This window comes from Aulonocara sp. 'chitande type north' Nkhata Bay, linkage group LG15 (genome assembly GCF_057382095.1).
Source record: "Aulonocara sp. 'chitande type north' Nkhata Bay isolate Kocher_YH1m ecotype deep benthic linkage group LG15, A_spYH_male_GT1.1, whole genome shotgun sequence".
Lineage (NCBI taxonomy): Eukaryota > Metazoa > Chordata > Actinopteri > Cichliformes > Cichlidae > Aulonocara > Aulonocara sp. 'chitande type north' Nkhata Bay.
Window position 1 is genome coordinate 6,992,190 of NC_141358.1, and position 26,786 is coordinate 7,018,975.

At 41.1% G+C, this 26,786-nt stretch overlaps 2 protein-coding genes across 4 annotated transcripts in view; one reads left to right on the top strand and one right to left on the bottom strand.

Annotated features, from left to right (window-relative positions):
- Positions 1-995: 995 nt before the first annotated feature.
- coq8aa (coenzyme Q8A, genome duplicate a) lies at positions 996-21,743 on the top strand. Of its 3 annotated transcripts, none has more exons than XM_086263685.1 (17): positions 996-1,169; positions 4,493-4,592; positions 6,614-6,693; positions 6,779-7,026; positions 7,109-7,301; positions 7,420-7,486; positions 11,953-12,027; positions 13,751-13,879; positions 16,077-16,162; positions 16,313-16,453; positions 16,707-16,788; positions 16,930-17,023; positions 18,173-18,314; positions 18,500-18,607; positions 18,721-18,786; positions 19,691-19,777; positions 19,964-21,743. In XM_086263685.1, exons 1-17 carry the CDS (start codon positions 1,128-1,130, stop codon positions 20,258-20,260), a joined length of 2,037 nt encoding a protein of 678 aa, XP_086119811.1. In that variant the 5' UTR covers positions 996-1,127; the 3' UTR covers positions 20,261-21,743. The 3 variants fall into 3 exon arrangements, with proteins under 3 accessions (XP_086119811.1, XP_086119812.1, XP_086119813.1); XM_086263686.1 differs by lacking the exon at positions 996-1,169 and adding an exon at positions 1,240-1,557; XM_086263687.1 differs by lacking the exon at positions 996-1,169 and adding an exon at positions 4,228-4,374.
- Positions 2,619-26,786, bottom strand: part of stum (stum, mechanosensory transduction mediator homolog) — a 43,148-nt gene continuing 18,980 nt past the window's right edge. The window contains exon 3 of the mRNA XM_086263688.1: positions 2,619-3,741. Coding sequence (XP_086119814.1) covers positions 3,722-3,741 — 20 coding nt within the window. The 3' untranslated portion in view covers positions 2,619-3,721. The remainder of the gene's footprint in view (positions 3,742-26,786) is intronic.

Genomic DNA, 26,786 nt, shown 5'->3' on the forward strand with positions numbered 1-26,786 from the left:
GACCACATTAATTGTTGTGTTTGCATGAGGGTAATTTGCCATTCAAATCACACCTGTCCACAACAGCCGCCACGTCTGGAGTTGGTGGGAAAGAAAGGCAATGATTCATGGGACCTTCTGAACAGAGATGTTGATGAGGTTGATGTGGGGTCCCCCCCCCCCTTCCACTTTTATTAAGGTTAGGGGTGAAAAAGACAAGCCTCTGTGAGTCTTCTTTTTTCAATTCTTTCAAAACTTCTGGGACATCAAATTCTTTCCTTGCATTTGTTGTGTATCTGTGTCATAAAATCTGGCTTGAGTTTCACAGCAAGCTTATTTCCCATATTCCGCACTGGAATGCAAGGTGGAATATTTAATTTGTCTACATCCTGGTCTCATATATCATATGTTCACTATAGAGGACAAGTGAATTTATTGAGTCTAGAAAGTGATTACAACTTATAAAACCTTTAGTCACACGAGCTGTGTAGCTCTGCGGTGCCCTCTGCTGTCCCAATATCGAAACTGCAGGGGAAACAATAACATCCCTGTAATTGAAAAAGAAACGTGCGTGTACATGTTTTTGTTTGGGTTTGTGTCGTTATTGTTGTTTTGAGTAAAGACTGCTTCGAAGTTATTTTCTTCTGCTAGACATTTCAATGTAATGGTCCAATCAGAACATTTTTTATTTAATTAAACATGGCCGCTCCAGTAAGGTACCGTCCTCTTACCAACAGTAGAGGGAAGCACAGGCCCATTTCACCATCGAGGGCTGTATTTTTGTTTATATAGCTGACACCTTTGTGGAATTAGTCTTTTATCCACGCCGCCACCCCGCCTTGTAAAAGTTAAACTTGTTATCAGTAAACTCAGCTACAAATCAGGCGGTGGTCACATCTAACCGTCACTTTGTTTTTCTCCGTGATAAACCAATCAGCACGCGCCTTTAAACTCCGCCTCCCGTCAAACAACCGTTGCTTGTGTTGTCAACAGACGGCGGAGGACCAATAGGAGTAGAGAGCGGGACGGAGCGAGGGAGGAGAAAAACCAGAGTCTTGTAAAGCTAAAGTTATGTCAATTTAGCTTCAGTACATAGCTTTTGATAATAAAGCAGGAGGACCCCCGAAAAATAAACATGGTGGTTGTACATGTCCCGCCCCTCCAGCCCCCCAAAGTCTAGAAGGACTCTGGTACGTCCTTCTTGTATGTGGTAAATTTCGACTTAGTGTGTGCGTTCCTCATTATCGCTGCACGACACACGAGCGGGTTACGTCATCGCACCGTTCTTGGTGTTGAGAAGTTGGTAAATATGGTTTGACCTCATGGTGGAGAGAGAGGGAGAGTGGAGACAAACTGGATTAAACGCTACCAGCAGTAGCAGCAGCAGGAGGAGGAGGGCGGCTAGTAAATAACCTTTAGCTCCTGCTGTTAGCACACCGTTTCCCAAGATAAAGAGTATTCTCGGGAAAGTGCTGCTGCAGCTCAAATAAACATCGGCTGCTTTGACTCTCCATAGGCGGGCCACTTTATCTGATAAGACTTGGGGAAACCAGCAAAGAGCCCACACGACAGCTGCTGGTGAGTACCTATCGTGCATTAGCTGCTAATTATTATGTACGCAGTCAAGTATATTTTTGGTTGGCCTCGTCCGCTTCTCGTCGCTTCAGCCCCAAACCAGCTGAACGTGAAAAATCCTGCGCAGCGGCGTGCTGACGTGCCTGCCATGACCATGGCTGCCCCGTACTTGTACAAACTTTGTCAAGCTGCAGACCGAGCGCTAATTTATTCGGGACATTTGGAAATCTGCGCAGGCTATTCGCAGCAGCCGTAATGCTAGTTTTAACTCCTTAACGTGGCACGAGTTTGTTGTTATGAAGTCTCGTGCACGGTCGCCTACGAGGAAGTGAGTTAGGAGGAGTTTTAAAAGGACAACTGTCGTTGTGCCCTTGCATTGAAAGAAGAGAGGCCGTAGTGTCTCGTTACGCTGTTAAAACGTGTGTTAAAGCTTAATTCCAAATTTATACATTTTTGGAAGAGCGTGCACCTAGTGACTAGCATATGTTTATTTCAGGTACTGCGGGAAAAATAAAATTTCGCTTATTTGGCATAAACGGAAGTCAATTGTTGACACTCGTGTACGTGTTTTCGTTTCGGTTAACCTTTAACTGAAACTATTGTTAATAGTTTCCTGTAGTAATTGTACAACTTTCATATCTGCACAACATTTTAGAGCAATCATTTCAAGAATCAAACACTCTAAAACATATAACACATCTATTACTATGGACGATTATAATTTTTGAGAAGTTTCTTTTTTTTAATGTCAGTCCCAGTACCCATCATCACCTCGATGTTATATTATTGTTAAAAGTTTTAGTTGTTATATATTATAATGTGTTTCATGGTCTCTTGTGATACAACTAATAGCATTAATTTGGCCAAAAATCTAATAAAATAGAGAAGCATGCTTTCCCATTTTACCATGTCAGATTATGTACACATAAAAGTGAGGTAGGTCAATCTAAGCCTCTATGAAGTGCTAACAGATAAAAGTGTAACAGCTGGCTGTGATTGCATTATTTTTAATGCAGGAACTGCCTTTGATTGTGCAGTTTATTAAAATGGGAGAGACTCTTCTTTTCCAGGAGTCTCGCAGGACGACGTGAGTTTATTCACGTTTCCCTCATAAACGGTGGTGACGCCACTGCAAAGTTAACGGGAAACATTTCCCACTCTTGGCTCAGGAACGCTTGTCAAGGGCAAGTGATGGTAGACTGTCAGGAAGCCATGAGGTGGACTGAGCAGGATTCAGACGCTGACTAACACTGCTTGGGCTATTTCCATAACGGTGAGACAACAGCTTGAGCAGCAGACAACAGCTGCGGCTTAGGTGTGCATATTTGCCACACAGTCAGTACGCTATTACCAAAATCATACCTTTCAGTTTCCCTCCTCTGGAGATGAGGGCTCGGGGCCCACACACACAGGCCACACACCGACTCTGGCAAATGGGAAGTTGCTCAGCCGATTACATTTGGCAATAAAATTACATCTTAGTCACAGCCAGAGAAAAATCAACGGCACTGTAATGAATGTGGACCAGGGCACATTCTAAGCCAGAAAAACCCCCTGAAGTGTTTCTGAATCTTGATTTTATAACCGTGGAATCTAAGTACAGTAGGAGATTTGTCTTTTACAGATTTAGGTCTAAATAAACAAGTAAGGGATCTTGGAAGAGGCACATTGTGGGAAGTTAAGTTTAAGATGGCACAGCTTTGTAATTGGAAAGAGTGTTGTATTTCAATAAAATCAAAGACTGAAATTACCTTAAAAACGAGATGAATTAGCTGTACCCTTTATAGCTATTTTAACTTTCAAACTTAATCTTTAAATTTAATCTTAAACACTGTGAAGGAAAATGAGCATTCAGATTTCTCAAACATGATTATTCCAGTGCAAATATTACTGATCTAAAAAAAAAAAAAGAATAAATCCTATCACGTCTTTCCACAAACTCTTCATTTCTTCCCCTTCCTCTTGGTTCCTTGTGTCACAAAGTATCCACCATCTGAAAACAGAGCAGCCCTGAAGGAGGATGGATGACCCACTTCTGACTCAGGCGATGTATGTGCACTGCTTCACATACACGCTTATTGATATGTTGCGTAGATTCCTTCAGCCACAGCCCCAGCAGCTGTCTCCACAGGCCCAAATCCTCGCCAAGCTGTTTTGGAGCCTGTTGTCACGCCCACAAAGCAGCACCTGTAACATTGTAACAAAAACAGGCAGCAAGCTGTAAGAGGCAGGAATGCAGCGGTGGCTCTGCTGTTTAGATAAGCCTGAAACAAACCCAAGTTTTATTCGTGTCTTAACTCAATCTTGAGATTTGCTTTCAAGCGTTGCCATCACAATAGCAACAGCTTTAACAGTCTGTAAAGATAACCAGGTTGTTTCCTGAAAGGAAGATGCGACATTTTTAGATTCATAGAAAACCAGCCTCGTCGTCCCGTCGCTCGGCATAAAATATGACGGTGGGCCTCGAGCATGAACTCAACACGTGCTCCCACACTCACTCGTGCACAAAAATAGCTGAAAGATTTATCCCTTGCTCTCCTCCCGTTTTGTTTCCAGTGACATTTTCAGATGCAGCCCTGGACCACATGCACGCATGCTCACAGCTTACAAGCATTCGCCTTCCCTTTCTTGTGTCTCCGTGTGCCCAAACAGGGATCGGAGGTCATGGGTATTTTTAGACAGAGTATTAAAGTCCTCTCAAGATGTGACAGCTGTGTATGTTTGTGAGTGTTTCTGTTGGCAGTGACTCGACAACGGGTTTTATTTCTTTCCATTTGCCTTCTTTGTTTCTATGGTCTTTTTTTTATCTTCCCTGAAGAGGTAAACTGACACATTAAAATCTCTGACTGCTTTGTGTCGGAGCTTCCAGGGGAATCAAAGGATGACATTCACCCCACATTTTTCTCTGTTTTGTTGTCTTTCTGTCTTCTGTTTGTAGTCCATCATGGCAGGTGATATGATGTTGCTAATGCGAGGCCTGGCTAAGCTGAGCCAGGCAGTCGTAGAGACTCAGACCAACACCCTCCGCAGTGGGACAGGTATGTTTCTGAACAATATTCCCTGTGCTTTTATCTTTCTGTTTCTTTGGTAGTCATGTTCCCACTTTACTAAACCAGACATTTCCGTGTGGGACTTGCAGCGACCCCAAAACTGACTTTCATTCAAATGATATGAGGCACAGCCCAGTTAAATCCCCTCCCCTCTGGGAGGAAAACCAATTCATTTGCTTTGTATTGACTGTGTTTTGTGTGAAGGTGACTCCTTCTCGAGTCTGCTGATAGGATAAGGAGCCTAGAGCTCAGCGTTTATCAGGAGCTAAAGGAAGAAAAGAAAATGGTTTGAGGAGGCAAAAGTAGACACAGATGTTGGACAGCAGCAGGGTTCAGAATGAGAACACAGAAATCCTGACATCCCTGTAGCAAGCATTTTGTCACTGATAAATGAAATGTTCAAATTGTGTCAGTTTTATAGCCAAAACGTGTTGACAGGAAGTTCATTTGTACTGTAGTGTAAAAAGTCACAAAGTTATAAGTAAATGTTTGTAAGTGCTTGAACTGACTTCTATCTACAACTTGATAACAAATAGCGAGTGTTCTTTAACGTGGCATGTCTAATTTTCAGGCAGCTAAAGAACTTTTGTTAGAGTTTCAGTACTTGTTTGGTTTGGAGCCCAACTTGTAATGTAATGTTAAGACATTCATTGGGAGTGACCAGGATGGACATAATTAGAAATGAGCACATCAGGGGCAGCTCAAAATGAGAGGTTTATACACAAAGTTAAAAAGGCAAGGCTTGGACATGTGCAGATGATGTTCAAGGGTGTTTAATATGGAGCTGCCAGGCAGGAGGAAAAGAGGGAGACCTCACAGGAGATTCATGGATGTAGTGAAGGAGGACACGCAGAGGGTTGGTGTGGCAGAGGAGGATGCTAGGGATCAGGTGAGATGGGTGAAGAGAATCCTACGGTGGCCCTGAGAGACCAAACGCACTGCAACTTAAGAAAACAAGAAAAGGCGTTTTTGGGGAAACGATAAAATGACAGAAGAGCTGTGGAAGGGATAAGTGATAAGCTAATAGCAAACATGTGTCTACAGTATTATATATATGAGTCATGCAATGAAAACACACATACCTGCATCTTTTTCTTGATCACAGCACTGACGAACCCTCTGTTCTTTTAAGTGTGTCCATTTCTGTCACTTCCTCAGCTGTTCTGTCACATTATTATGTCCCCGAACACTTCTGTTGTGTTTTGTGTGCTTGTTTTTGTTTTTCTATTTGCTGTTGCTTTTTTTTTTTTTTTTTTTAAATTGCAGTGTTTTTAACCCTGTCAGGGTCATCGCATGATCCGTATGAAAACAGCACATGAAACATTAACAGATTTCCCTAATGCGTGTAGTTATTTACTACGTTTATGCTCCGCCCATCTCTGCTTAGACTAGTTGGTTGTTATTTGGCTGTTGAAGGACATTGCAGAGAGCCCCCTGGTGGGCAAACTGTGTAATGTCAACACTCATTACATGGTTGAAGGCTGTTTCTCCATTTCTTCTTTACTTTTATTTCAGTTTAGTAATATAAATGCCGCCACTGATAAATCAGCAAATAGCCAGTATCATACAATAAAATCAACCCACCGATAAATCGATTGGGCTGTAGTCTTCCCACCAGTGGATCTCAGATTGTGACACACTGGGGTGTGTCTGCATTAAGCTGTCCACTGAGGGCAAACAGAATCGTTTTTATGATTGACGACTTTGGAATAATTTTCTAAATAACAGCACAGTAGCCTTGCGTAAAAGGACATCCTAAAGCTGTTTTGTAACTGTTGCTCAAGTTTTAAAAGAAATGAAAGTTTTACAGTTAATAAAGAAAAAGGAGGAATTGGTCCAGGAAACTGGATGGCCACAGGAACGAAGGGCCTTCTGCAATATTCAGTTGACTAATTTTAACCAGAACACTAAGATGCATTGTTCATAATGAAGTTTATAAAATATTAACACAATAGTTGCTTTATTATTAGCAGAAAACAACTTGAAGTTTCCTGTATTTGTATAACCAGCCCCAGGAATAGGCGCTGCTGTCCAAAGTGTCCAATCAGCTGCGGAGCAAGGCATCTCGGCAGCCATGGTAAAAATCCAGGTTTGTGCAGATAATACTGTGTATTTTAATAAATGTCATAACGGTACTTTGACTTTGTTTTAAATGTATGCATTTGTCTCTAAAGGAAATGTCCGGCCAGCAGCAAATCTATTCCTCAGAGTCCGACTTCGACTTTCCTCCAGATGACAGCACATTCAACACTTCAGAGTTCAGGGATGAAGGTGCAGACTTCACAGTGGATCACTCAGGAAGCAGCGATGACGCAGCAACAGGGGCGAAGCATGCCAGTGGGAAACACTCAGTATTTGAAGGATACAAAGACCCCAGCAAACAGTTCAGTGGGAACACCAGATCCTACCACCAAGATGTGAGGTAAGAATGGTTGTGCCATAAACGAATCACTGCTGCCGGTTATGGGGGATTAAGGTAATTCTCTTTGCTTTCTCTGTGGCAGACATCTTAGTGGACGTCAGCTCTACAACCACAGAATGAACAAACATGTGTGGAGGCAGCTTTACTTTCAGCATCCTGTCAGTCAGTTCAGGAGCTACCATCAGGACCCATCCACGATGGGGGGATTGACGGCCGAAGACATCGAGAAAGCTCGAGAGAGCAAGGGGACTGATGGAAAACCACATAAACAGATGGTAATTCCTCTTTCTCATTTCCTGTTCCTTGAACACAAAGCTACTCGTTTAAACGCTTAATTTCTGCTATTGGTTTCAAATTTTAATGGAAAGTCACATTGCGTTGTGTCTTCTTCAGCTGAGTGAGAGAGCCAGAGAGAGGAAAGTGCCCGTGACCCGGATCAGCAGATTGGCCAACTTTGGAGGTACAGCATTACACTGCGTCTGAGTCATGGATGATTCAGTGGATGTTAATATTTGACTGTATCTGTAGTCGTGCAAGTCTGCATATACATCAGCAGCAAAGTAAAGCTTTGTGTGGCTAGACTTCAGCTTTTAATGGTCCAGATGACATTTATTGGGTCCTACATTCAAACTAATATTTGAAAACAGAGTGTGTTCTTTCTGATTACACAGAAGTCAAAGTGAGTCTCTATTAATTGAAAGATCTAGTTGTGTTGGTGAAATGTTGTCTAATTGTTGAGCTTTTTTTGTGCTTAATAATATATAAAAACTGAGTTGGTAAAATTCTAGTCACCTAATCTTGTAATCTTTTAACCTCCCACTTACCTTTTTAGGTGAGGTCACTGGTGTTAAGACAGTACTAATAAATTCACGTGACTACATAAGGCCATTTCTAAATGGCAGCGAATACAAAAACAAAGCCCTTAAAGGAACCGAAGGAAACAAGACATTGAGAAATGTGTGTAACATGCTTGTCAGACGTTGGAGCCGCACTCAAAACAAAAACCTCTAGAAATGAGGTCAAGCTTCCTCAGCCTTTTCTTTAACTAATCTGCTCCTGTTGAGATAAAAACATGCCCTGTTAGGCAGCTACAAGCTGGCACAGCGAGACACCGGCAGCCTGAAAGGGAGTTCTGCAATCGTGCAGCCATAAAAGGAATGAAATGTGTTTGACTTTGTAGTGCACACGGCTGTTGTTAATCTACTATTTCACCACGTTCACAGTTTTCCATTTATTGTCTGTGACACATTTAATGAATAAATTAATGCAGTTCAGTTATGTACATTAAAGAAAAAATCTAAAATTTATTTTTAAAATTTAACATTCTCTGTCTGGTTTACAATATACTCACTTGCCACTTTTTTATGCTCACCAGTATGAGGTTGGACCTGTTTTTATTTTTTAGAACTGTTTTAATTATTTGCGGCATAGATGCAACAAGGTGATGGAGATATTTATTAGACATTCTGGTTAGAATTAGACGATCTAATCGCACAGTTTCTCCAGATTTGCACGTCCATGATGCGAATGATCCCGCTCCACCCCATTCCAAAAGTGGGTTGTGGTATTTAATGATGCATGGAAGCACAGATCCAAGAATGGATCCGTGTTTTCATGTTGTTTACGCTAAATTCTGACCCTACCATCAGAGTGCTGCAGCAGAAATCAAGACTCATCAGACCAAACAACGTTTTTCCAGTCTTCTTCTGGTCAATTTTTGGTGAGCCCACGTAAATTGCAACTCAGTTTTCTGTTTGTAGCTGCAAGACTGGCACCTGGTGTGATCTAAGACTGTTGTAGCGTAGCTGCTTTAAGATTCAGTGTGGTTTGCGTTCGAAGATGCTTTTCTGCATACCTTGGTGGCAGCAAGTGCTTTTTTGAGTTATTGTTGCCTTCCTGTCAGCTCAAAGCGGTCTGGCTCTTCTCTGACCTCTGACATCAACAAGGCATTTTCAGCCAGAGAACTACAGCTCTCTGCATACTTTCTTTTTTTTTTCTCACCATTTCCTGTAAACTCTAGAGATGGTTGTGTGGGGAAAACCCCAGTTTTAACTCACCATTCTTCCCGATTCTGATACTCAGTTTGAGCTTAAGCAGGTCATCTTGATTGCTGTCGTTGACTTTATTGACTGATTAGACATTTGTGTTAGTAATCAATTGAGCGCGTCTAATAAAGTGGCTGGTGAGTTAACCATTAGCCAAAGGTTCAATGTGTATCTTCCAGAAAATGACTGAAGTCATCAGCCTGCTACTTGTTGACTTACCTTACAACACTAGAGGCTAGCTGCCTGACGTTGGATGACTTTCTTGCTAACCTTGTTGCTAGCAACATTTGTGTTTTATTTTGTTTCTTTGTTTTTGTGTTGTTTTTTATTGTGGAGTTTGTGTTGCAGTGTGAGTTTACCCTTTTTGTTGACGTTGGTGATTAGGGGATGCAATTTCTAAGCTAACATTAGCTAATGTTGCTAGTGTTGAACATTGAGAGCAGAGGCAAGGTCCTGAAAAAAGACCTCAGCAGCAAGCATAAACACTTCAGAGGCAACAGAGAGCGCTGTGGGAGATCAGCTTTTATATGTTGGATTACATTCTGTTCACACATTAATAGTACGAGACATTTAATACATAAAAAAATACTTCACATTATTCAGTCAGTAACTTTAAACATATCAAGTGTCTCTTCTAATCCTCCAAATTGTGCCACGACAGGATGTTTTTTCAGTGCTAATCTTACTCAAAGCTCTAATGTTCACACAAGCACAGCAAAGAGCTCGCAGCTAGCCTCAGAAGTAGTTTAAGAGAACTGATCGGCAGCTTTTGTGTTAGGAACTTCTCCTCAGACAGATGATGGATCTGTCAGGAGGAGGCACAGAGTCAAACCAGAGCCAGAAATGTGAACGAGAATATAAAGTGGACAGAAGTGAAACATGAACAGCCTCACATAAGTCAGCATGGAACGTCGACATTGCAGAATTTAGCCACAGCTCATTCCAAACAAGTTGGAGTTGCAGAGAGCCGCGACAGGTAGAGAGCTGAGATGATTCAGCATGTTGACAGCGGTAACATTTAGAAGGTGTTGAAAAGAGGAGGCGATGCATGAGCCTGGCCTCGACCCCGTCCTTCACTCCCCTACAACATTTGGCAACAAAGTCGGACAAGGCAAAAAGCACCAAACCGATTCATTGCGTGGCATCGGCCTCCTCTCGCCGTTGCCTTTCAAGTCACCGCTTCCAAAGGTTTTGCTGACAGTGCAGTTTGGTTCTGAATACCAAATAAACTGACGAGAATAAGCACCGCAGTCATTTTTGCAAACACGTTGCTTTTCTTGAGATCGAATGATGGACAGACACTTGTGCGTGGTCTGGAAAACAAAATATGTCACTCAGAGATCCTGCTGGAAATGCTGATCTCTCTTTGGCTTGACAGTTGCACATGCTGACATCATACAGTTATATAGGTACAGTCACGTAACCGGCTGCCTCATATTCAGTGTTTAAATCTGTGCATTGCAAATCCTCTCTAAACCAGGAAACAAAACACAGGCACATGACATTACTGTGAAAGGAAAAGTTACACGTTAAGTTACACTCATACACACACACACACACGAAGCAATGATGAATAAGTGCTCAGTTGACTTGTATACATGACACTGAAGCACACCGCGTCCCCATTTGTCCGTCCACCGCTGCATCTCTGCTTCAGAGAGGCCGCTGACTAACTGATTATGTAACGTTGAGTTATGTAAGTTAGAAGCAAGCTCAGAGGAACTTCACAAACAACCGCCCACTTGCGCAAACTCTTTCTTTTAATCCTCTAATTTCTTTTTTTTTTTTTTTTTTTTTTTTTAAATGACATCAGAAACAGCAGTATGCGACATTACGTGATGGCAGAGCTTCAGTTCATCCTTTGTCATTTTTTTTTTTTTTTTTTTTTTTAATAAATAGGACAGGGGGAATGAATGAGAGAGAGAGGGGGAGAGAAAGAAAGAAAACCAAAGGGGAGAAGAGACGGTGAGAAGGGGGGGGAAGAGAGACAGAAAAAAAAAAAAAAAACTCCTGGGTCACCTGTATGGAGAAAAAAACAAACAAACAAACAAACAAACAAAAACAAACAGAGGAGACAGCAAACAACAAAGAGCAACATAATAATAGAGAAAACAAAGCACCATCACAATAAACTAGCTAGTCATAGGTATCAGTATTTACTAAGTAATAAACGATATTGTGCAGCACGCAAGATAGACAGCGCACAGTGTGCTTTGAGGCAGCAGCCAAGAAAGCTTTAGTCCGCGTCTGTGAATACCCATGTGTGCATACCTGTGTGGATCAGCATGCTTGCATTCCAAAGGTTTCTCCATGTAATGATCTGCTAGGGAGTGTGGGGGGGCCACAGCCCCGTCCTCTAATTTCTAACATGATTGAGTTTTCCAAAAGCTTTCAGTTTTTTTTTGACATTATTTCCATGTTTTGGATGCAACTGTTACTACTGCAGCCATTGCCAAATACTGACACGATCAAAGGCTTTGTTTGCTTTCTATTTTTGTCATATTTTCTGTTGCATATGTTTTATTTTGATAGGAGTGATAGCAGTTGCAACAGATGGCCTCGTTTAGTCAGGTTATTTACACTCATGACAGAGCAGAGGTGAGGGTCCCGTTAAAGCCGCAGCCTGTCCATACTCTGATTTACTAAAAGGATTTTTTTTTTTTATACATACGCTGCATGATTTGTGTTTTACTGTCAGTGTAGATGTGAGCTTTGTTTTGTTCTTTTCATCAATTAAAAAAAAAAACAGCAGAACATCATCAGATGACGCATTCAGTGCTTTAAAATGTGTTGTATTTGTGTGTTAATGATGAAAACGCATTGGTCTTTGTTGTTGTAATACATTGGTATGTGTTTTGGTTTTTCTGTGTGTTTGCACCAGGTCTGGCTGTAGGTTTGGGTATTGGAGCTCTAGCAGAATTCGCCAAGAAGAGCATCAGACAAAACGGCGCAGAAGGTAACACTCAGAAATGCGTACACGCACACACACGCCTAAGTGGCTCGAGCAGTGAGCGGGATTTACACGTTACAGCTAAGAAATGGATGAAAACCTCACCGTTTGCTTTTAAAACACTGGCATATTTATTCATTTTTTACATGACACTTGTTCTTAACAGTAGTATACACAGAAAAAAATCTTAGTAATGTTGTGGTGAGGACTCCTCACGGTGCGTTTGTTTTTGGTTTATGGTAACAACATGCAGAGATTTTGCAGCAGCATTCCTATGAATTGCCCTCAGCACCAATCCCTCTTGCATGTTATTACATGTTGCACACTTCAATTAGGCCATCTCCCTTACAGCCTGCCCCCTAAACAGACGTCCCTGCTCTGCTTCGTCAACCTGCTAATCCTGAAACACAGGCTAAGCTGAAACAGAGCGTACAGGCGTAAATCTGTGGCATTTATGCATCTGTTTGTTGCTATTTATTTTTGTGTGCGCTTTAATCCCAGGCACACACTGAACGTGTGTGTGTGTGTGTGTGTGTGTGTGTAATCTTCATTAAAGCCTCTGAAGGCAGCTTCAGATGTACCAGAGCGTACTACCTGATGACCTACTGACACACGTACACAGTCACACCCCTCACACATTGGTACAGTCAGATCCACAGCGCTGCGTCCCATTTACCACAGAAGTCGGATACTGGAGCTGCGAGTAACATCACTCCCAAGATATGCATGTTCTAGCAGTAAAGCTGGAAAAGCAAGATAGGCATTCATGCTAAGGATGACTATCTTAATAAGGCTAGTCACATGCATCACTAGCAGGACTGCTCAACTCTTCTTTTTTAGTTTTTTGTTTTTACGCACTGCCAGTGTTCTGCATATAGCTTATATAGTAAGTCACAAATACACAACAGTAGTCCTGCACATTGCAAATACGGGGTAGGCTTAAATGTAAGGACTCTCTAAAAATTGTCCATAATTCCTAAATGTTGCACGAAATATTTCTCTTAAATCCTTGAATTAAAACGTTTGTCCTTCAGTCAAATCCTTGTTGCCTTATTTTAAAGTAATTGTGTTGCTGCATAGAAGAAAAACAGTAAATGTGACACAAGAGCTTGTGAACCTGACTGTGCACACAAGACCACAGACCAGTCTTGACAAAACTTTGCAGAAACATTGCCTACTTCATATAAATGTGAGTGCCCACATCTGTATGGCGTATACAAATCCCACAATCATATATATTTGTAGAATTGACAGTTTAATTGGGCACGACGACCTTACGACTACTATCACGGTGGCCACTTTTGTTGATGTTTAGTTTCTGCACGGCCTACATTTGTTACACTGTGTATTTTAATGGTCAGTGCAAATTTTTTAATCTTTCTGGAGCAGATTATCAATCAAGTTATCAAAATAAGCCTCAATAAAAATGTTCAAAGGCTAAAAAAAAAATAGCAGAGGAGATCAGACAACTATGTGGGGATAAGTTTAAATTCAAAATATGTGTCACATGACCAAACAAGCACTTCAGGTGCAAAATCTGTCTGTATGGAAAAAAGCAAATACATACAAATACTTAATGAAATCTGTGAAACGTTTTATGTAATCACAATTAAGAAAAGTAAGTATGATTTTTACAGTTATTGTTTATTGGCCTGCTGATTGGATAAAACACTTAACATGCATAACAAAATGCACTACATGCAAATGTAATACTTCTTTTTGTCTTCAGGTGAAAACAGGAAAGCAGTTCTGGACTCGAGCCCTTTCCTGTCCGAGGCCAACGCTGAGCGCATTGTCAGAACTCTGTGCAAAGTCAGAGGAGCTGCATTAAAGTTGGGACAGATGCTCAGCATTCAAGGTGAGAGACGGACATAGTCGCATTGAAATTTAGATTTTTTTTAAAGTTTTCTGCTGGTGAATAAAAAGCATTCCTTACCCTGGATTATGTGAAGGGAAACACTCTCTATAAAATCACAGTTTTCAGGCTGATTATTGTGGTGCAGGTTAGCTTGACCGTGTGCTGTAGTAGCTGAGAACTTGTAAACTGACTAAGAGTTGGGACAGAGGACTTTTTGGTGAGCTTGTTTGTTTTTGTTTAGTTTTTTTTGCCGTCTTTATACTGCGGCTCTGTGTTGGCTCTAACCTGCATTTAGGTCAGTGCTTGTACACAAACAGATAATCCGAGAGCGAGGCCAGCGGCAGTAAACGACACAACCAGTGAGTTAATGAAGCCGTGTCAGGTAACAGCAGTAAACCCGTCATCACAGCTTTGTTTAGCTCTGTTGCTACCTCTGCCCAACCTTGATTTGGTGACCTTTTCCTTTGGTATTCGTGCCATCTTTGCCTGAACAGTGCAGTGCAGTAAATATAATAAGCCATGAAGACGGTAGCAGGAGAGAGGAAGGCAGCGGCTTCAAAAAAGACCAGGTCAGTCCACTGTGCTGAGACCTGTTGAGCAGTGTTACCATGTCTCTCAAGTGGTGACAAACTGCAGTTTCGAAGTGTGGCTGGGTCAGGGGTTAATGTAATATTCTGTGGGTGGACACACACAATCTCTCTGCTCTTTTCACAGAAAATGTAAAAAGCTGAAATGGAAATGATGATGATAATAATAATAATAACAATAATAATAATAATAATAATAATAATAGTAGTCTGCGGTTGACTATATGCAGAGGATAGAAATCCCTGCAGTCTTTGTCCTCTGCTGACATTTATCTGCCATGGCGGGAATGCAGTGCTGGGCAGATGATTGTCTGTTCAGCCATTGTGCTCTTTTAGCACAGCACTCAAAACTGTGTTAACCTCGAGAGGTCTGAAACTGTTAATAAAGTCTTTAATCCTGGTTACATATATCTTCTGCAGCGCCGGCCAAAGCCAACATTAGACACTGGCAATCTATCAGTTTACACAGCGAGTCTGATTTAACTCGCTGATTATGATTATGATGTGGTTTATTGTACTCAAGCAGTAAAATCAGGCAATTATTATGAGTATTAAAGCTTGATTGCTGTATGTGCTATTTATGTAGTATCTACAATTTTCAGTCCCATTAAACAAAGTACTAAACTGTACTTTTACTACACATTTTAGTAGGAAACTACACAGCAATTTAATCTACACATTATATCGATGTGTCTGGCTTAATTGTTTATGATAAATTGCTGAGTAATTGCACAATTACATTTGTGCTGTTACTCTATATTCCGACTGCTCTCACACTCACACTGTGATTTTTCCTTTTGACAGCTCAGCTTGTGTTTATAAGCGGACCCACAGCTTCACAATCAGCTAGCAAACCGTTGCCTTTGATCATTAACTCATGTCTGTAAAGTTAAGTTGACTCAGTTTTTCGTCTCTAAGCTGCAAGTATAAATAAAGCACGTCTGATAAGAACAGGTGACCCATAAGCCAGTCAGCCAAAAACTGCATTTTTCAGTCTGTATTTGATGCATGTTTCTCTCAGATTTCTCACAACCGGCTGCACTTAAATCAACGAGAGTCCTCTGACTGTAGCGAGGCATATCCACATATTCAGTTCTGCACTACAGTCACTAAGAGCAGGATCTGTGTTTGTGCATTGGCCTGTGAGAGAGCGGGAGAGCTGCCCCTCACACACTGGCTCAGAGAGAGAGAGAATGTTTTTTTGCATCACGCAGTGTCTAAATGTTACTTTGATCTTTGATGATTAGGCCCTGGTGCCTGTTTCGTACGTGTTTCAGCACCCACTCCTGTGTGTCGTTCATGTTTTTTGGGGTTTTTTCTAAAGTAATGGTGCCGCTCAGGTTGCGTTATGCAACGCAATATGGTAGTGAAAAAATAAGCAAATGGGTTTGCTGATGTTATCACGCTGACCTTATTTAACAAGAGTTGAACTTGGGGTCATTCTTTATGCTCAATGATTGCTCAAAGTTGTGGGTAGAGGAGCATGTTTGGATTTTTTTTTTTTCATTGGTTTGTTTTTTAGCTTTTATGAGGGGAATGGCAGGTAAAATGTTTGAGAACCACTTAACTTAATCTGTAATTAAAGATCTCAAGATGTTTTTATGTTTCAGATGACGCTTTCATCAATCCTCATCTTGCCAAGATTTTTGAGCGTGTGAGACAGAGTGCTGACTTCATGCCAATCAAACAAATGACAGTAAGACTGATAGTTATGCCATTTCCTCAGCAACTTATATTTTATTTAATGATTTAAGTTGTATTACATTGTGATTCTTGCCCCTGGCTCTTTTGAAAGACTTTTTTTTCCAGTGATGCTAAAATCCTACTTGCTCTTGTCTGTCTGCAGAAAGCACTGAATAACGATTTGGGCCCAAACTGGAGGGACAAGCTGGAAATGTTTGAGGAACGCCCTTTTGCGGCAGCGTCCATCGGGCAGGTTCACCTTGCACGGATGAAGGATGGCAGGGAGGTGGCCATGAAAATACAGGTTAGGATAAAAACATGTGACACTGCGTCCTCGTGTTGTCAACACTCGCTTAAACTTGCATGCATACAGGAAACGCATAATCTGATTATCAGATGGATGCGTTTCCTTACAGAGGAACATGTGAGCCAGTTATCTCATGCTTTTACTGAATAAAATAGATTTATTGCTTTGCTAACTGTTTATACTAAATATGATTGTGTGATCAAATTAAACAAAGTGTTTGAAAGTTTTTCTCTCTGTCTGTTGTCTTCAGTATCCTGGTGTGGCTCAGAGTATCAACAGTGATGTCAACAATTTGATGACGGTGCTGAATATGAGCAATGCTCTGCCTGAAGGTGTGTACACACACACACACACACACACACACACACAGCATCCTCTTCATCTCCCTGTGTCTGCTTCTCTCTACCTGTTTCTGAGTTACTGTTTCCACGACTAGTCCCAATGTTTTTGTCCTGTTTTGTTTGTGTCTTTAGGTCTGTTTCCAGAGCACCTGATAGATGTCATGAGAAAAGAGCTAGCCCTGGAGTGTGACTATATTAGAGAAGCCCAGTGTGCAAGGAAGTTCAGGTATTATGCAGCAAGTGTTGTTGTAATCTGAAAGCCAAGCTTGAGAAATATTTTTTCCTTTAATTAAATTACTAAAGAAAATAATTTTTAGCTCATATGGCCAAAGGATTCGTGAGCTCATGCTATGGCAATTTACAAGAATTGCTTTTCCTGGGGCATTGCTCAGATTTTAGTGATCACCTAATAGGTCTTCACCCAGATTGTGGTCAAATTTGAGGTTCTGAGTGGATTTGAATTTCTACTAATTTAGCAATACACCCGACCAATGAAAAACTTATCGCTTTGTTTCCATATTTCATAAACATATCTTAAATCCTGGATTTCTAAAACTCAGTCTATGTAAACCTGATTAAACCTTTAAGAAATAAAAGGTGTAGGGTCTAGCTGTCATGAATTCACGTGCAGGAATCTGAGCCTAATGCTATATTACACTGGAAATGGGAAATCAGAAATCTTGAATTCTGGGTCATGATCAGCCCCTCAAGTGGAACTTGCCACTTACAAAAGTCTGAGAAGTCCCACCAACCCCAACTGCGTGATTCAAGCAGGATAAATGGCAGTAAAGCTGCAGCAGTTGTATTTGTGACTCTCTAATTCAGCGAGGCACAGAGAACCGACCATGCTGCAGCATTGCATTGTGCTCCAGGTATTGTTAGTGATGGCGCCACCTGGCTTCAGAGCAAAACAGAGCCTGTATTCGTACTCACTGGAACACAGTCACCTCGTGTGTGACAGTCATTCCCAGCTCCAAGGTCTGACTTCCAAGTTAAAAGGAAGGCTGCGTTAATCTATGTGCTGGGATAAAGTGGACTGTAGACCTAACTGTCATGCCAGTGACAGCACACTATCGTACTCGACAGAATCCCTGATGCACTGATCGAGTATTTGAGCTCACATCATGGCTCGATTCTCCTTTCTGTTCTTTCTCCGCACTGTGCAGTCTGCTCTCCGTCACCCCTGAAACACTCGGGTTACACAGATATGGTTAGCTTATTCCACCCCCCTTTTTAAATGTCCGTTGCTTGGGTTCAAGGTCAGGCTGACTGTGATTGCTAGCCAGTTTTATATATAGACTTAACACTCTATGTGGAGTGTTGTGTTCTTAAGTTGTATTTCATGTGTTTTTGTATCTGCTCATGTCTGGCTCAGGGAGCTGTTAAAGGACCATCCGTTCTTCTACGTACCAGAGGTGATAGACGAGCTGAGCAGCCGCCATGTTCTCACTACTGAACTCGTTCCTGGATTTCCCCTGGACAAAGCCGAGAGCCTCTCTCAGGAGCTGAAGAACGAGGTACGGATGGTTATGATTACACAAGTTAGTTTGTGCAGAGGGGCTTTCTCAACTGCAGACATTCCTTTCTTAGCGGATCCCAGTTCAGTCAACACACTAAACACCACAAAAAAGCAAAAGCGAGTACAATCTGGCATGTGTTTCTTTTCAGCAGATTGAATGTATACCTTTGTCTTTTCTTTCAGATCTGCCTCAACATCTTGACTCTGTGCGTCAGAGAGCTGTTCGAGTTCAGGTACATGCAGACTGACCCAAACTGGTCCAACTTCTTCTATGATCCACAGGCGCACAGGGTGAGTTTCAGTACAACCTGTTGTGTGTTGTCATGAAGTTTGTTCAGCTGTAAATATAAGTAATATGAAGTTGGCAGTTAATGGGAAATGGTAACTGCCGTGTGCTCCTCTAGGTGGCGCTGTTGGACTTTGGAGCCACGAGAGGATTTGATCAATGTTTCACTGATGTCTACATAGAGGTGAGACCAGGCAGCTGCTATATAATTATCATGAATGGTGATGATGTATGCTCTTTATGGAGCTTCACTAACTTTTTCTGTGTTGATCTTCTGACTGTGGGATGTTAATCTCAGATTGTCAAGCCTTAAATGACTTTAGTAACTCTTAATGCTTCTGCATGCCAAGACTTTTTGAACAATTTCTTTCATTCTCTCAACTTTGGGGGATCAGTTTGGGTTTGGCTCCTTCTGTTTCAACATGATGCTCACCAGTGCCCAAAGCAAGGTGCATACAGACATGGATGAGCGGTATGGAAGAACTTGACTGGCCTCCACAGTCTTGAACTCAACCTGATAAACAACCTTTGGGACGAATTGGAGTGGAGACTGTGAGCCAGGCCTTTTCATTCAACATCATTGTCTGACCTCACAAATCTTTAAAAAAAAAAAAAAAAAAAAAAATCAGAAATCCCATAAACACTCTTAAAGCCTTCCCAGAAGAGTTGAAGCTGTTATAGCTGCAAAGGAGCCAACATCATATTAAAACGTATGGATTAAGAATGGACTGTCACTCAAGTTCATATGCATGTGGAGACAGATGAGCGAATCCTTTTGGCAGTACAGTGCAGGTGCAGCTGTAATATTTCTAGCAGTAATCCAGAGACGAGACAACATAAAGCTCCAGTAGTTGTAAACCCTGAGGGGAGATGTACGTCTTAGTTTTTTCGCTGATGTTGACATTTTGTAACTCACACTTGTACTCATTTGCCTCTGATGATTGGTGAACTCGATCTTAATGCCAAATCAGAAGGTGTTAAAAGACCCTAATTATTCATGGCAACCCAAATCCTCGCAAGAGATTCGAATCTAAATTTGAATGAAGAAAAAGAGAGTGACATGTGCGACCTGTGTGTGTCCTGTGCAGATAATCCGTTCAGCTGCCATGGGCAACAGGGAGGGAGTACTAAAGAAATCTATCGAGATGAAGTTCCTGACCGGTTACGAGTCCAAGGTAATGATCTCTGAGCTTTTTCTGCCTGCTCTGCTTTACAAATGATGGCTTTGTCACTGTGGAGTAGCCATAAACAAGTAAATGAGAGTTGTAAAAGTGCGCAAACATAATGTGTTAAGCATGTGTTTTGGTTTATTAAATTTTTTTGTTCTTTTGTTTTTTGTTTTTTTTACGTGTGTTGTCCAGGCAATGGTGAATGCCCACGTGGATGCAGTGATGATCCTCGGCGAGGCTTTTGCCTCCTCGGTGCCCTTCGACTTCGGTTCCCAGTCCACCACCGAGAGGATCCACAACCTCATCCCCGTGATGCTCAAACACCGGCTCACCCCGCCCCCGGAGGAGACATACTCGCTCCACCGTAAGATGGGCGGCTCGTTCCTCATCTGCTCCCGGTTGAATGCTCAGCTGCAGTGCAGGGAGATGTTCGAAATGTCGTATCAGAAGTACTGGGAAGGCCGCACGCCACCGTCTGACTCGGCATAAAACCAATCTGTGTTTGGAATTATGATGGACTGGATGGGGGGGAAGGGGGCCAACAGAAAAGTGCCCATAGATACCAAAACGGAGGAAGGAAACTGTCGTCGAGCGCCAGCGTGTTGGGCATCCAATGAAAAGACCCGCATACATATCAACACCCATCATTTTTGGTTTGAAAGAGGGAGCAGCAACATGGTGTGCGTGTTGCGTTTAAGGCCAGAAGAAAAAAAGCTGTAAGAGACAAGAGTGAAGGAGAGAAGCAGCCTTGTTTTAGGTGTAAACTGAGTGTAAAAAGGTTGAATTTGCATCTCTTGATGATTTCACAATGATTCTTGCATCTTATGTTGCTGTGTTTTGTTGAGCTTTGGGATACACTGTAAAGTTTGCTCTTTACCGTAAATGTCACAACATTGCATTGCGTTAACTAAGCTTTCATTTTAGGCCAGAATAACAATGCAGGTATTTCTGCTTCTTTTTTAAAAAAAAAACCACATTTAATAATTAGATATTATGGCTATAAATAATAGGTATTGGTCTAAAAGCAGACTGCAGATAATTACAGTCTTTTTTTTTTATAAAATAAAAATAGAAATGATGAGAATTATTCAAGCATTTTGTTTAGTTTAGTTTTTTTTTTTTAAAGGGGGTGACAAAGTGATATTTCTCAGCACTTACACACAAGAATGTGTGACTTTAGCATATGTATATGTAGTATACAGGATCTTGTGTATTAATGCAGCCAGACAGTACTAAATGATGTTGTTTATAGCTTGTAGCTTCTAAGGGAAATTGTTTTGGGCATGAGATTAAGTCAAGCTTAATTCACAGGAGGATGAAAGTCTCTAATTTAAATAGGTTCTGTCCTCTTTTTGGGTTTTAAACAGTGTTCATATGGACTAACTAGCCAAGTTAGCATCATTGTTGCTCAAAATTTAAATTCTGTCAGACATAATTCAGACTTCCTGAATCTGAATTGTTTTTTTTCCTTATTTTCAGTCAGAAACTAACAAACCACATGGATCCATGTTGCTCTCTGCTTAGAAATGAATGTTTCCCAGAAGAAACAGGTCATAGCTCACACATCAAACACTGGACCTGAATGTTCACAAACTACCTGGATGGGAAGCGCTCGTCCTGATAACGCACAAGATCAGCTTGTGGGCTTGGCTCGCTCCCACAAGTCGGTAATCTCTCCACGCCTCCTTGGGTGAAAAATCCTCCTAACTGGTGTGTGACTGTGAAAGTTCTCTGTGATCTGCTGTGTGAATACTGTTATGATGATATGATGATATGGTGTGAAAATGGGGGGGGGGAGAAAAAAAACAAGGTGCCTGATGTTTCTAGCAGATGGTTTGTAGCTAGAAATCTCTACTTTATATTTCATATTAAGCATCACTGAGCAGAGGGTTTCAATTTTGTAATCGAAATGCATTCTTAACTGAACGTTGTAATAAAATATATGAAAAGAGTAAATGTTTGAGCTACTCTGGTCGGAGTGTCTCTGTGTGGGTTTATGTGTGTGTGTGGTCCCTGCTTTACGTTATCACTGTTACCCAGGCATATGTGTGTATAACCCAGATTTTGATGTGTGCTGGCCCCTCGGTTAGGTTGTAATCTGTTTTTAAAAGAGAAAACGAGTGAAAACACAGTAGAGGGAGAGAGGTCATCTTCCTTATTTAGCTACGTCTTGGCCAGCAGTGGAGGAACTGGCACAGAGCCTGGGAAATGAGAAGGCACGCTGAAATATTCAGACGATGTGAACCCGCACACTTAAAATATCCGAGCAAATAAATCATGCTGTTACCTGCGCACAGGGAGGTGAGTTGCTTTGGGGCGAGTGGGCGTCGATAGACACACTCTTTGTGATACTTTTCGTTTGGAGAAACCCAAACCTATTGCAAGTAATTTCAGTTAACCGGTGCTTTCATCTTTCAGTGTGAAGTGCATGAAGAACCTGATGTAATTCACTAAATATCCAGCACACGGCGCTGCCGTGTTCTCCCACAGCGACTTGACAGGTCAGCCGCTGGAGTAGAGACAACATCCTGATGAGAAAACAAAACATAAGCAGCCTGAAGCCAGACGGATAATTATATGGAACTCAGCTGGCTGCAGGTACAATATTGCTTTATTAAAAATATCCGGTGTGCAGAGGCGGGAGAGATTACACACAGCAGCAGTGATTAAATCAGGCGCATGTACTTGACACTGAATGCTGTGTGTGTGTGTGTGCATGAGAGATTCATATAAATGCACACATGAAAGGTCATAAATTATACCTCTGACCCTGAAGCATGTATTTATTGTGTGTTAGAAAATAGTCAAACTAATTATACAACAATTAAGTATTGGTATGGAAAGCTTGATCAGGGTTTTATTTTATTAAATCTAGTCAAATACAGTCTGCTTGTATAAACAGTACTGTGCAAAAGTCTTGAGCTACCCTTTGTTTCTGCACGTTTTGCTAAGAAAAAGGAAAATGGTTACAGTGATATAATGAAAACTAAGACCTGTTGACACTGACTTTCAGTCCAGTTCTTGTGTAATCTGGAATACCTCAGCCTTTCTCCCTGTTTCCCTTTCTTGACGGTGGCTTCCTGATTGCCACCTTTCCACTGAGGCCATTTTGGATCAACAGTAGATGGATCAACTAGTGGTCCAGTTCATCGCTCGGGCCCTGTACCAGATACCAGCTTCCTCAAGGACACACTGCATGGCATGCCGAGATATATAAGTTTTTAGCTAACAGCTCTCTGAGAACTGCCTTGTTAGTGCAAAAAGGCTATTTTATCCCCATCAAAGGGTGTTATTTTTGATGTTTTTCGTGGATTTTTCAGGTTCTGTCCAGAGGAAAAAAATACCTTCAGTAAGCCTAAAAACTATTGCTCGAGATCACTTTAAAAATGAAAAGAAATGTTAAAAAATTAGGAGTGCCTCAAGGCTTTCACACAATACTGTATAATAATGTTAGAAAATCTATCTGAACATCCTGTCTATCAAACTCAAAATACTTTTTAGAACTACTTTATAAACCCTGGCTGTGTGGCAGTTTGTTAAGACGGGCATCCAGCATCCATGTTTGGATTAAGACGTTTTTCTAGCCCACGTAGGTGCTGTGCTTCATCCCAGTGCCATGAATGTCTGTACTGACACTCCAACTTGCTGAGCTGAAAGAGATTTGTCTCAACTGTGGCTGTGTTTACATGACACAGAGGATGGTGGGCGTGTTAGTAGGATGCCGTGGAAGAGACATCTGGTCAGAAAAAGCAAGGGGTAAGAAATCCTTATTTGGTGACCAAAATCAAGTCTGTGTACAATCAAAAAGCCAAACTGCTCTTACTGCACAGCCTTTACCAGTTTTCTTCAGCGTGTTTTTGCACCAGGTTTGTCCTCGTAAGTGTGGAGAAGGTCAATGACACATTTATTTATTTATTTTTAGCAACATGGGAGTTAATTTTTATGAAGTAATCAAGACCTGCACATCTCAGCCTCTAAATCAGATAAACTCTAAATTACCTCATATTTGGTAAACACATTTTAACTCCTGGCCCACATACAGCAAATCTGATCTCAAGTGGGCTGGACCAGGAAAAATAATTATAATAACCTGAACAGATGATGACCAACCAAAGATACCTTTAAAAAGCGCAATTTCAACAATAATTAATTATTTAATTTTTAGTAACATTGCTAGAGCACCCCCCTTTTGGTCTGCCAAAATGCTCCCACACTGCCTAAATAATATTGAGGTCCGGTCTCAGGGGAGGCCTATCCACGACCAATAGTCATGTGTCATGATGTGTGTGTTTGAGATCATTGTCATGCTAAAAAGGTTTCCAGATGGTATTGCAGTGGTTCCAGAGGCGTAATTTCCAGTGGGGTTTGGGGGGTTATGACCCCCCGCCCCCAATAATCAGACCCAAACAATATACCCCCCCCCCCCCCCCGCCCCCCAATAATCAGACCCAAACAATATACCGCCCCCCAATAAAATTATGAATTATCTTGCATAAATAGGCTGTTGATTTTCTTTACTCATTTCAGTTATTACCAGCAAAATGGTTGCATGTTTAATCATCTGGGAATTTACCCAGATTAGTTGGTGCCTGTCTTATGCTTGAATGATTCATAGTTCAATGGTAAATGGTTTAACAATCAAACATAAAGATGAAAATGGTAAGGTACAAGGCTGGACTGAGAATAAGTGGGAGAGAAAATAAGTCTGGAAAACTATTGCTCAAGACCAGCAGTTCTTGAGCCACTGGTCTTAAAAATGACAAGACAGTCTGGGGGCAAAATATACAGAAATACAGGGTTGCTCAAGACTTTTGCACATTACTGCAGTTTCTGGATGAAACAGACTTTCAACAATCAAGTTTATACTGGAGATAAATGTCAAACATGTCACGGTCTGCAACCAGCAGACGTGTTCAAAAATACGAGTCAAATGAAAGTCCATCCACAAATGATTTATTTACATAAAAATGTAAAGCATAAATGCTGCTTTATGGTTTCCAGATGAAAAACAGAGACTGCAGCTATTAAACCAGATTGAATGCAGGTGAGACACTCCACAAATATGAAACACCTTTAATTTAGAGGATGAATAACCAAGAAGTCTTTCTGTTAGGTTAGTAGGAAGCAGTTAATAAATGTGCAAGAAGTCATTGTAGTTAATGACTGAGGCATATATTGATTCAACAAAGCACGCACCATACAGTTACAAGTTTCCCATATTTGGACTAAAATGACTTTTAATTGCAAGACTTTTATATCTTTTGCCTCAAACTGCTTAATACCGACGCAGCAAAGCCACAAAAATAAGCCACAATCATAAATTATACAAGTGGTCATTTGACACCAAAGGTTCATGCAGGAAAAAAAATACTGTTCCACAATTTAAAAAAAGCACAACATCTATTTAATGTTCCCCCTTAAACACACTAAAGAAACACAAAAAAAAACCAAGATTGTGACAAAATTGTTTCATATTTAGATCTTTGAAAAGAAACTCCAGCACCACACATACAGAAACACATGTGAGAGAACATCAGTCCGTTGTAAGGCATAAGATATCATCACCATTACAGACATCATTACCATCATCATCATTATCATTACCTCTATGTTCACACACTAACACTGTACGACATGTGCACATTTAAAACATAAAAATATTGGTGTTCTCAACTAAAATACAGAAATCTTCCTAAAAGGCATTTGTCTAAAATAACGAATATCATAAAAAAAACTCAAAGTGATTTATCAGCATTACAAAGTATGGGGTAAAAATCACATGAATGAATGAATTTGTATTATTACGAGTCCACTTTTCTATTTCATATGTCATAAGAAATGATTCGCGTACCTGTATTTAAAACGCTCTGAGGAGCATTTTTACTGTTTTCAGCAGCAAACAAATTCCACTGTTAAAATACAGTAAAGTGCTGTTGGTGAGATTTGCTATTGTTTAAACTCTAGTCAGTAGACTAGTCACAACCACTTCATTAGGTACACCTTGCTAGTAATGGGTTGGATCCACGTTTGCCTTCAGAACTGCCTTATCTGTTCGTGGCACAAATGCAACAAGTTGCTGGAAACATTTCTCAGAGATTTTGGTCCATGTTGACATGATAGCATCACATAGTTGCTGTGGATTTGTTGGCTGAATCTCCTGTCCCATCACATCCCAAAGGCGTCCTATTGGATTGAGATCCGATGACTGTGGAGGTCATTTGAACTCACTGTCATGTTCAAAAATCGATGACCTCGGCTTTGTGAGTTATTCTGATGGAAGTAGCCATCAGAAGACGGGTACACTGTGGCCACTGTGGAGGCTGTGGTCTTTAAACAATGCTCAGTTGGTACTCAGCAGCCTAAATCTTTTAAAAAAGGCAGGATGGATTCATGCTTTTATGTTGCTTATGCCAAATTCTGACCCTACCATCTGCATTTTGCTGCCGAAATTGAGACTCATCAGACAAGGCAACATTTTTCCAATCTCCTAATGTCCAATTTTGATGAGCCAGTGTGAGCTCTAGTTTCAGTTTCTTGTTTATAGCAGACATGAGTGGCATGAGTGCTGTGGCCCATGTGCGTTAAGGTGTAGTGCATTCAGAGAAGGTTATTTGAGTTAGTGTTGCCTTCCTATCAGTTTGGCCATTGAAATCTGGCCATTCTCTGATCTTGATCTTCATCTTGACCATGTCTGCATGCCTAAATGGACAGAGTTGCTGCCATGTGAGGTAAACCTAATGAAATGGCCAGTGAGTGATTGAGCTTTACAGTGTAACACTGCAGCTGTTTATTTGCTATTGTAAGGTCGTTTTTATCATTTCTATCGTAATCTCTATAAGCTGTCTATTAATGTAAAACACATCCTGAAGCAACACTGACCTTGCACCACTCAGTTAAGTGATTGTTGTTGCAGTCAGTACCATTAACAGCTACACTGAAGACAAATGTCGGGCTGATTCATCGCTTTAAGAGTCTTTATTGTGGTGGCCCGCTCCCAGCTAAACCCTACCACTGC

What these genes read in the sequence shown, in the direction of transcription:
- coq8aa (XM_086263685.1), top strand. Translation starts at nt 1,128, where the DNA reads ATGTCCCGCCCCTCCAGCCCCCCAAAGTCTAGAAGGACTCTG. An exon ending in CAAAGTCTAGAAGGACTCTG is followed by an intron (nt 1,170 to 4,492) that starts GTACGTCCTTCT and finishes TTCTGTTTGTAG; the next exon opens with TCCATCATGGCAGGTGATAT. An exon ending in ACAGATGCTCAGCATTCAAG is followed by an intron (nt 13,880 to 16,076) that starts GTGAGAGACGGA and finishes TTTATGTTTCAG; the next exon opens with ATGACGCTTTCATCAATCCT.